The sequence below is a fragment of the Lactuca saligna genome, chromosome 6 (assembly GCF_052625555.1).
Source record: "Lactuca saligna cultivar CGN05327 chromosome 6, ASM5262555v1, whole genome shotgun sequence".
Taxonomy (NCBI): Eukaryota; Viridiplantae; Streptophyta; class Magnoliopsida; order Asterales; family Asteraceae; genus Lactuca; species Lactuca saligna.
Window position 1 is genome coordinate 75,640,001 of NC_136422.1, and position 11,919 is coordinate 75,651,919.

Here is an 11,919-nt window from a genome sequence, read left to right on the forward strand (position 1 = left end):
AACCAAATGAATCACATCATCAACATAACAGAATCCACTATCCAAAATTTGGTAGATTTGGGTGTTGTTGCTGCAAATGCAGGTGGAAATCTAGTCACTGTACTAAATATATCATGGAAAGGAGTTGTTACTTTACTTCAGCTATGCAAAGGGACACTAGAACTGAAGATGAACATATCAGACATTATTTTGTCTCTAATTTCATTAGCTAAAGGATCTTTAACTCATGCAGCTCAAACATGGTCTTCTTTAATGGAACCTGTTTCTATGTCTGAAGCTAAAAGAATATTCATTCCAGCTAAATTTTACTTGATTAATGCTGCAAGAATAATCTCCCACTACCCATCTCAAGCATTTTTGATCTTCAAAGATATAACACTTTGCATAATTACAATCTTAACCTTCAAGATCTTTTTGTGTAAAGAAGAGCTCCTCAAATCCGCAAGTGAAGCCTTGGGAGAACTTCTTGAGCCCACATCAATTCATCTCCTCAATTCCTTACTAAATTCATCTCAACTGAAACAAGAACATAAACACCAAATTCTTGATTTCCTATTTACTGATATTAACACATCAAGTTTTGTCTCAAGTGATCAATCAACCACAATGGACTCCATCTTCTCTTTAACTCTTGGGTCAAAACCGTTGTTAATTGGTCAAGTTTTCTTATTTATTACTCTTCTGAAAAGTGCTCCTGATGTGGAAGATGATGTGAAGCTTGAAATTGCAAAAAAGATGGAATGGATTTTGAATATCTTAACAGATGAAGATGTTTATTTCTCTGTTCTTGCATTACAACTACCTCTATTCCATGGTTCTGATCAGAACATGTATTGTTCAATCATACATGCAATGAAGACCTTCATGCTTGTGGTTTCTTCAACTTCAATTTGGGAAGAATTTTTCTTCAAGTCTTTTCTGCTTGAAAACTTATTCCATCCACACCATCTTTGTTGGGAGATTGTTATGGAACTTTGGTGCTTTATGCTTCGACATTCTGAAGCAGAATTAGGAAATGAGATTATTGATAAACTCTGCATTTTATTGAAGACTACAGCTTCTTGGGAATCAGTTTTAAATCATGATAGTGTTCTTCGTAAACTTTCAAAATCAATTTGCAGGATTGTTAAACATGGTTCAGAATCCATGGCTGATAGAGTTTTCAACTTCATTGTCAATGGTGATGTTTCCAGATTATCATCTGTTATGTTTACAGCATTGCTCATGGAAGGATTCCCGTTGAATTTGCTTTCAAATAAGGTCAAAAGTGTTGCTAAACAAAGAATAGTGATGGAATATTTTCAGTTTTTGGATGGATTTGAAGATGAATCGAGGAAATGTGGAGTTGGAATTTTTGGTGCACCGGTTTTTGCCATGTCTGCTGCTGTGCAATCTCTGTAAGTAACATTAGATTCTCTGTTAGAGTAAATTACAAATTTGGTCCTTGTATTTTACCTAAAATCACAAGTTCAGTCCAGATCTCAAAATTGTCCCAATGTTATCCTTAACTTTACATTTTTTTTTGCATATATGGTCCTGTTTGAGTTTGACTTCAAAATTTGGACAAAAATTGTGAATTCAATTCAAGTACATGGACCATATCTGCAACAAAATGCAAACTTGAGGATGCCAATTGGGACAAATTCAAAATTTGGAATGAACTTGTGATTTTGGGTAAAGTACATAGGCCAAATTTGTTATTTACTCTTTTTTTAAGACGTATGTGGGTTTTAATGAGCTTGTATTATCTTTAATATTTATTTTTTTTAACAATTTTACTCTATTAGCGTAAATTACAAATTTGGTCCTTGTATTTTACCTAAAACCACTAGTTCAGTCCAGGTTTTGAAACTGTCTCAATGTCATCCTTAAATTTACATTTTCTTGCGAATTTAGTCCCTAATTATTCAAACATTGGACAAAAATTGTGAATTCAAGTCAAGTACATGGACCATATCTGTAACAAAATGCAAACTTGAGGATACCATTTGGTACAAATTCAAAATTTGGACTGAACTTGAGATTATGAGCAAAGCACAGGGACCAACTTTGTAATTTGTTTAGTATTATTAAGTCATGCAAACCTGCGGAAACCATTGAGACAAATTCAAAATTTGGGTTGAACTTGAGTTTTTGAGCGAAGTATAGGGACCGAATCTGTATTTTACTCTTTTTTATCACGATCATATGTGGGTTTCAATGAGCTTGTATTATCTTTAATTTAATTTAATTTTTACTACATTTTGATATTCTCTTGTGTCGTGTAGGCAAGTGAGCATATCAGACACAGAAATGAAAACAATAAACTTATTAATTTCCATCATTCAAAAATACAAAAACAACACTCACAACTCCAAATACCAAAACCTTCTGAATGAAACTTTAGCCATAATCTCTACCATGAAGCATCTTTACACATCCGAAGAAATGGGAACACTTATTGTAAACCTTCAGACTCTCTTCACTTCAGATTCTGATTCATCTGACAAGTTGTCAAAATGCAAAGCAAATTTAGCTGCTTTTATCTCCGGATTTGGTCACATAGAATATGAAGTAAACGACACCAACCCAAAGTTTTCATCTTCATGGAAGTTATTTCACATGCTTTTAAAAGAACGACATTGGGCTTTATCCCATTTAGCAATTACAGCTTTTGGGTATTTTTCTGCACGTACTAATTGTGATGAGTTATGGAGATTTGTGCCACAAGATGCTGCACTTTCGTTTGATTTGGAGTCGGGAGTTGAGGCAAATGGGGAAAGGTTTATGTCTGAGTTTACAGTTTCATATGAAAAGGAAACCGGAGTTTATGTTAAACCTAACCATGGTAAAAACGAACTGGTTAAAGAAGGTTTAATGCTAAGAAAAATGGTGGAGAAAAAGATGGTGATTGTTGATAAAATGGAGATAGATAATGATGAAATGTTTAAGAGAAGAAAGATTCATGATGGAGTTGCAAAATTGAAAGATGGGTTGAGGGTTTTTGCGAATGGGATTATGTTATTGCAAGAAAATCGGTTTGATTTTTCGGATGTTGATGGTGAGTTTTTGACTCACTTTTCTCATATTCAAGATACTGTTGGAAGAATGGCTGAAAGCGTCTCTAAAACCAAGTAGTTTTTTAATGTGTTGCATCTTATCAATGATGATTTGCATAGTTTGAAAGATTTGTATAGTTTTTTAATGGGGTAAATGTAAGGTACTTTCTGTTTGTACTTTTATTTTTTGTTATTATAGCATGGTATTTTGAAATTTGGAGTGTGAAGTTTACTTTTTATTGAACTAATAAGGATTTTAAATACAACTGAAAGACAAATTGAATAAAAAACTACTACTGTTGATCAAATTATTTTAAACACTCAAACAACTATAGTTAAGAAAGAAAGTAATTGTAAAAATGAAAAAAAGGAGACAATCGGTCGTTTGGTTGTTGAAAACTTCAACTTTCTCTATAATGAATTCAAACGTGCTTAAGGTAATTTGTGTTATTCTTGAAGGTTTATAACATGCTTTAACTGTAGTGACTTACTTCCAACTCATACGCAACATAATTTTGGTAAAGTTCATGGTTGATATTTCTGGGCTCGAAGATTTGTAAATGCTTTCTTGTAGCCAATTTGGATTCAAGGTGGTTATATACCATGGCTGAGGTTTTTGAAGGCAAAGGCGGCAGACCATATGTTGTTGAAAACCAAAAAGTAAATTTTGAAATAAAATATAAAACAAGAGAAATTAAATATTATCCTACCTTTTATTCGAACTTATCTTGCTACCCACATAAATGGTGATAAGTGTCATATTTAGATAAAACTAATGATATTTTAGGATATTTGTCAATATTTCAAATGGGTAGAAAGATAATTAAGAAGAAAAGTAGGAGAATAATTAATTTCTTATAAAAGAATTATGTAAAATGAGGTTGAAGGGTAGAATGGTAATTCGTAATCCATTTCATTCGGGATGTTAAAATGGGGTCGAAGGTCAAACAAGGTAATGTAAAGCACGACGTAATGGAATAGATTATTACAATTTCATTGCCATGTTTGGTTACTATGCTAGAATAAAATGAATATTTAATCCTGTTGTCTGGTAGGTAGGAAATACACATCAAATGAAATAAAATTAATTGATGATGACAAAATTATCTCTATAACATTTGAGATGTATATAATGTATAAATTTCATATCATCTTCCTCTAAATTATAATTTATATTAGGGAAATCTACTGAAAAGTCCTTAAGTCATTATATTTAGACCTTATAATTGATTTGTTTTTTATTTTTAATTTTTTTAGTCAATTAAGTCTCAAAAACCAGAAATTGTATTCATTTTGACGTTTTAACCAGCCAACAGGTCATCAAACTTTCAAAAACTACATTTTTGGCATAAAGTTTAAATTTTATTACACATTCATCCCAAATTTATTCATTTAGACTTTTGGCCTAGATTTCAAAATTTTGTTACAACTGTAGAGGTCGAAGTTAGATCGTAATATGTCAAAATATGTAATGCTATTATATAAAGACAGTTTGTGTCGAAACTTAACGACTAGTTCTTTATAATTTTTTTGTATGCTTTGTGTTCTCCTATAAATAGGAGTGTTACTTAGAGTTAGATAAGAACTTTGAGTGGACTTGTCTATTTTTCTCTAACATTGAAATTGTAGGGATGAGCAAAAACCGAACCGAACCGAAATAAACTAACATAACCGAAACCAAAGCAATAACCGATGGTTTAGGTTTGAATTTTACAAAAACTGAAAAATAATGGTTTGGTTCGGTTTTGACGTATAAAACCACCCATAAAAACTGAACCAACCCAGATATATATTATTTATTACGTTTTAAACATTAATTTAGTTTTAGTATATTTAAAGTAGATACAATACTATTTATTGCAATGTATTTTTACTGGGTTTGAACCTAAAAACTAAAAAAAAAAAACAGAAGCTCATAAACTCACAGTTTAAAACTAATAACCCATAAACCCAACCCGAATAACCGAAAAACCGAACCATGCAAAAACCGAACCTATATGGGTTTAAATTTGGTTTGGTTTTAGCCGAAATCCGACCCAAACCGATCCATGCTCATCCCTAATTGAAAGCATAATATGAGCTAAACCAGATCCTATTTACATTCGGTGTTAATATTTTCATTACTCTGATTTTACTTTACTTTTCTCGATTCAACACTTCATCAATTGGTATTAGAGTAGGAATCATTCTCTGCGATCTGATTTTTATTATGAATTGAAAGGTTTTTGAATCAAATTCCGATTCAAAACGTTTCCGCACCTTTTGTTGTGAAAATTGTTCATGATCTACAGTTGTGATTTGATTTTACAACTGAATTGTTGATTCGAGTATTCTACTTGAAATTTCTGATCAATTCAGCAATTTGCTTTCAAAATCTTTTCAGTATTTTTTTTTTGAAAAATTCATCTGTATGTTAATGGCGAACTTCAACTTGAATTCAATGACATCTTATTCTCATCTACTAGGATCTTCAACAAAGATTCCTATGCTCATCCCTGAATACTATGATCAGTGGGCTGATCGCATGCAAGATTATTTGAACGGGATTGATGATGAGCTCTGGTCATGTATAATTGGAAATGGAATTCCTCCAACAAATGCTCAACCAATTGGTTCTTTTTCTGCTACTCCAAGTGTTGAAACTCAATCTGATCGATTGAAAAAGAATGAGAAAAGATGTATGAGAGAATTAAGAGGTACTTTGCCTCCTGTGGTCTATAACTATGTTAGAAGTTTTAAAATAGCAAAGGACATCAGGAACACTCTCAAAGAAAAATTTCAAGGAAGTGAGAAGACTAAAATCAATTCTGTGAAACACTGTTTGATTGAATTAAAAGAATTCAAGCAAAAGGATGGTGAAACAATTGAAGGTTATTATGATAGGCTGAATGATTAATCTACAAATGTCATCGTCATGGAATTGCACGAACAACCATGGAATTCAATTTGATGTTTATTATGGGTTTGCGTAAAGAGTGTAGAAAGAAGAGAAAGTTGAGAAGAAACTTAAAGGAAATTCTGGTATTGATTGTCACTACTGCTATGGAGCAAATCATATGGCTAGTGATTGTCAACTTCGTAAGAAGGAGGAAAAGAAGAACAAGATAAAAGACAAAGCTTACTATGTTTAGTGTTTGGAAGAGGTCAGGGAAAAAGCAAAAGGAATGTCTCTAGTGGCTAAGGGTGAAGATGATGATGAAGGAACTTATCAAATATGGTCATCAGGCTCAGATGATGAGGAAATTGTAATCCTATGCATGGTGCCATGTTTGCTAAGCATGAAGATGGAAATGACGAAGTAGTGACTGGTCAATGTTTCACGACCAAAGAAGGGGACAAATCTCCAATGACTACTAAGCTACGTTCTATCCTTCAATCATTTAATATTCCTTTGAATGCTTATGATTCTGAATTGATTGCTTTTGATGATACTGTTGCTAATTTCGATACATTGATAATCTCTACTAGTAACGACGCTAAGAAATCAACATCTCAGTTACTAGAAGTGTAGAAGGAGTTAGATTCAAAGAAGATAAAAGTAGAATATTTAGAATTACAGATTACAAATTTGATGTGTGATAGGGACTCTGTGAGTAGTGAAGTAAAAATGATATTAGCCCAACGCAACATCTATTGTAATTCTACTAAAAGTTTGTATGCTAAACTAACTACTTTGCTTCATTCTTCTGACATAAGTAAGGAACAACTTAGAAAGCTTTAACCTTTTCTAGTTTACGTAACAGAGAAGGTTGATTTCATTTCTTATGATTGTGAGAAAACCATTGCAGAATTCGATAGAATTCCTGATGATAGATATACATATGGAATTGTGAAAATAAACGAATATCTTGATATGAATTAGTTGAAATTGTGAATGATACCTTGAATAAAACTGAACAAATCAAAATTTAGAAAAGAACTGAGAATTCGATATCTAATTCTCAATCTAATTTTGCTAATATCAAAGATAATTCTGATAATTTTAGCGAAATGAGTGAAATAGAGGAGGAAGAAAGTATAGATTGTTGTCAGTTACCTGTCATTAATGTCACATCTAAGGCTAAAGGTAAAGAAATTTGTAATGATTCATTGGTTAAGTGTGATACTGGCAAACCCTCAACTTTGAAAGTCTGTGATTTCGATCATGTAAGTGTCAGAGATAGTCAAACAGACAACAGTGATGACGAAAATGATGATGAGGTTTCGAAAAAGTCAAAATCAACAAAAATAGATTCAAATGAAAAAGAAATTCCATGAATTGTTGTTGATCAAGTGTATGGAGATACATGAAAATTTGACAAAGTAATGACTGAAAAGGGTTCTCATTATCTGAAAACAAATACAGTGGTGCATCTTAATTTCAAGTGTACTGATGATGTTATCTTTCCAAATCAAGTGTTTTTCACTACTAGGAATGTTGATAAAATCAAACCTGAATTCAACAAAATGATTGAAGAAGATAACAAGAAAACATCAGATGAAGGTTTCTTTTCAAATCAAAGTGTTGTTGAAAATAATCTAACAAAGAATTCTTATGTTTTCCAGAAACAAAAACCACAACGAAAATGGGTTGAAAAACAAAAGATTTTAAATGTTGTTCAAAACCAATTGTTGAAAATGATGAAAAAGCAGTTAAAATATATGAAAAGAAAAAGGTTTTAACAAAAGATCAAAAACAAGTTGTTGGAAATGTTGAAAAAGTTGTCAGAATCAATTCTCATGAATTTCAAGATCAAGTTGAAAAGTTCTCAAAAGATAATGGCATTTCAAAATGACAATCACGAAAGAAAATGTTTTCAAAACATTTCAATCCTTCATTAGCGAAATTTCAAAATAAAAGTTTCACAAGTCAAAGCCAACATCTTCAACATACAAATTTTACAAATCATTCAAAGAATTTTCAATAACGTTTTTCTCAAAAAAAAGATTTTACTGCAAAAGTTAACAATCAAAAATCTGTAAATCTTCGTTCAAAATCAAATGTTCATTTCACTCCACAACATCCAACTTTTCAAATCCTTCGGTAAAACAAACCTCAAAAGTCTCATACAATAAGGGTTTCTTAGATGTGTATAAAATAAATCATTGGCATGAAGGAAAGGGAAAAATGTATCAATCACGAAACTTCTGACAACAACACATCAAAGAAGCTTATGAGAAGTATCTGATTGATTCTTCCAATCGCCGTTCATCTTCTAAAGAATCAAATATTTATGTGAAAGCTTGGAAACCAGTTTTGAAAGAAATGACACTTGAAAGTTAGAATGAGAAGACGAAGGTGCATGTTAGTAGCAACCCTAAGCCTTCGAAACATTTTGTTTCTAATCCTTTATCTAATGATGTGGACTTAATTAATAATTTCAAAAACAAAGTTTTGAGTGGGTTTTAGGTTCTTCATTTCACTCTATTTTTAAAACTAATTTCCAAGGACCTAAACAATCTTAGGTACCTAAATTCTTCCATTAATTGTGTCACACCCCAAAACCGAGAACGGCGGAAACGTTCTGGGGCGGAGGACGTCATGTAATGTATCACAACAATGTAAAGTAGTAAACAATCAACAACATCATCAATTGCATTAATAGTATAATTTTAAATTACAAGTGTATTCTTTCATAGTATAAGACAACATGATAACTAATCAAAATAAAAGAGGAGTCTTGATTTCTCCGTCTTCACAAAACCTGGTCGTCGTACCTGTCTATTTGTGACCTGAGAATACAAGTTATTTTGAAAGGGAGTATCAGCAATAAAGCTGGTGAATTCATAAGTATTTAATGTCATCGTTTGTATAAGTATGAAGAAAACATTTGGAAGTATTCAATGTAATTGTTCGTATAAGTATGAAGAAAACGTTTGAAATTGTTCAATGTAATTATTCGTATAAGTATGAAGAAAACGTTTGGAATTGATCAATGTAATTATTCGTATAAGTATGAAGAAAACATTTGGAATTATTCAATGTAATTGTTCGTATAAGTATGAAGAGAACATTTGAAATTGTTCTACATTTGTATAAAACTGAATAAAATGGTTTGTACATGTTTGAAAGTTTCTAGAAAATCCCATATTTTCTACCAGTATAAAAATAGTCTTCTACCAAGACTCGACTGTTTTTAATGTTTTCCTTTAGAAATCCGATATCTGTTCATAAGTGTGTGGTAGTTTAAAAGTTCCAAAACTGAAATGAAATCATGTTTTTCATGCCTAGAGTAGTAGATTTGTATAAATATAAAATCACTAAGGCATTTGATAACCCCGTAAACCAACGTGTTTCTAATACTCCATGTGAGTTTTATAACCATACTAATCACCCAGATTGCCTGTAACAACGTTCTTCAGGCGTTGGAATGTTATGACGTTTGTCACCCCAGGCCTGCCGGCCTAACTGTAGCTAACAGCTTAGGTGTGGGATTGTTAATCCCGTATAGATCTATACACAAGTATCACGCTCCCCCTACAAGGGATTATTGTATATAATACAGGACTTAAAATGCATACTCTAAATTACGTGAAATGTCTCACAAAACTTAGTATAAAACAGATTTACGAAATGAAAATGTCCATTTGAGCGTATGAAAATATCCCTTTGATAAAATGTTTCTAGTATGAAAATGTTCATGAATTTCTCGTAAACTATATCTATTATAGTTTTTTTTTCAAAGTGTGTTTCGCTCGTGTAGTAAATCCCAGTGTAATGCCCACTTGTTATGTAAAGTATAACATTTAAAGTGACTTAAATGGCCATATATACTTAAAGTATAAATAAAGTGTTTGATTCGTCTATATATATATATATATATAAACATGTTTTATTTCCAAAAGACAAGATGTTATCGAGAATATATATTGCATACGAAAGTTCCTATGTAGTTGTTATGAATCACATATAATTCACTTGATAAAAAGAGTATATGGTGAAACTTTATGTTACACACGATAATAAACGTGTGTTTACTTGTATTCCCCCATTTAAAAGTGTATAAAAAGCATTGATAAAACATTTAAAAGTGTAGTTTATAGGGGTATGAACTCACTTGATTGATGGAAGAAAGCGAGATGATAATCGAGCAGAACTTCGACTTGGAAGAGTTGATTTTCTCGGGAACCTCGGAAATATCGGGAACCTCGGGAATCTTGGGAATCTCGTGAATCTCAGGAACACAAAACCTTCCTTCGGAACATGAAGGTGAAAACCAGGGCTTTAGGAGGGCTTCGGGGGCTTAAACGCAGAGTTTCGGCGCAAGGAAGAAGAGAACTGAGCAATGGAACTCGGAGCCCTTGAAATCTATCTATAGGGCCATTTTTTGAGTACCACGTCATGGAAGAGGGTGTGCTACGTCGTGGTGAGTCAGCCTTATCCTCTTCTGTTGATTGGACGCTCTCAGTCACTGGCTGGGTCGCGGCAAACTGTGCCACGTCGTGGCAAGCTTGACAGCCTCGAATTTCGGGCCTCGAACTTGTAAAGTCCGTAACTTTCGCGTACGAGCTCCGTTTTCGACGTTATTTATATGCACGTGTAGCTGAAAATATGCTCTACAACTCTCGTTAGACTTCATCGGAAAATTTTGAATTTATTTTTATTTATTTATTTTTAACGGGCCGGGACACGAAAAGTCCGTTAGAAATCCATAACTTCTTCATCCGATGTCCGTTTTCATCAGAATTTTCACCGTTGCACTACTTTTGTTGAGACCTTCGATTATCATTTAGGTTGTTTCGGAAAAAAGTCTCTCGATCTCTATTTCGAGTTTTTTAGTTGTCTGCTGCTATATCCGGATCTTGGAAAAATCATAACTTCCTCATATGAAGTTAGATTTGGACGTTCTTTTTACGTACATTTACGGTTTAATGTTATCTACAACTTTCATTTAGATACTTAAGGCTAAAAACTATTGTATTGAAACTTCGTGTTTTTCGCTTAATCGGTGTTGCCGGTTTTGCCGAGAATCTTCGGTTGGTCATAACTTCTTCGTTATAACTCGGATTTAGGGTTCTTTATATGCATGAAAACCTTGATATGATTCCTACTACTTTATTTAACCCAAATAAGATTTTAGGAAAGTTATATTTTGGCCTAAATTTGACTGGTGTTACATTTTATTATCTCAAAATATCAGGTTGTCACAAATGCAGGCTTTATGTGATGAGCAATATGATGACAAATGGTACATTGATAGTGGTTGTTCTCGTCACATGACTGGTAAGAAGGAGAATTTGCGTGATTTTCAAAATTAAAAGAATGCAAGAGTAGTTAAGTTTGGAAAGAATCAAAAGTGACAAGTAAAAGGATATGGAAAAGTCACGAATGGCAAGTTTAATGTTAATAGAGTAGCATATGTCGAAGGTCTTCAACATAACTTGATAAGTGTTTCGCAACTTGTTATGGATGCGGGTAATCAAGTGGTGTTTAATGAAGAAGCAAGCATCATTTCGAATGTCTATACACAGGAAGTTTTTCTCAAATCCAAAAAAAGGCAACATGTTTACTCTGGATATCAATCCTATTGTTGGAAAGCCATATGTGTGCTTACTTTCGAAAGCCTCATCTGATATTAGTTGGCTTTGGCATCGCAGACTTTCATATCTGAGTTTTCGAAATTTGAACAAACTTGTGGTTTTAGATCTGGTAAGAGGTTTACCTGTTTTAAAGTTTGATAATGATACTTTATGTGCAGCTTGTGAATAAGGAAAGCAACACAAACAAGGTCATCCAATAACCATTGATTCAAAAATTGTCGAACCATTGGAATTACTTCATATTGATTTATGTGGACCACCGACAGTTGCAACTCTTAACAAGAAACGATACATTCTTGTTATTGTTGATGATTTTTCTAGATTTACTTGCATGTTGAAGTCTGAAGTTGCACAAATCATG

The 11,919-nt window shown here is 32.7% G+C and overlaps 1 protein-coding gene across 1 annotated transcript in view; it reads left to right on the plus strand.

Annotated features, from left to right (window-relative positions):
• The window catches only part of LOC145003215 (holliday junction resolvase), a 4,892-nt gene extending 1,656 nt beyond the window's left edge, over window positions 1–3,236 (plus strand). The window contains exons 6-7 of the mRNA XM_078962342.1: window positions 1–1,397; window positions 2,268–3,236. The exon at window positions 1–1,397 is cut by the window's left edge and continues 120 nt beyond it. Of these exons, the coding sequence (XP_078818468.1) occupies window positions 1–1,397; window positions 2,268–3,117 (2,247 nt within the window). The 3' untranslated portion in view covers window positions 3,118–3,236. The remainder of the gene's footprint in view (window positions 1,398–2,267) is intronic.
• The last annotated feature ends 8,683 nt before the right edge of the window (window positions 3,237–11,919 follow it).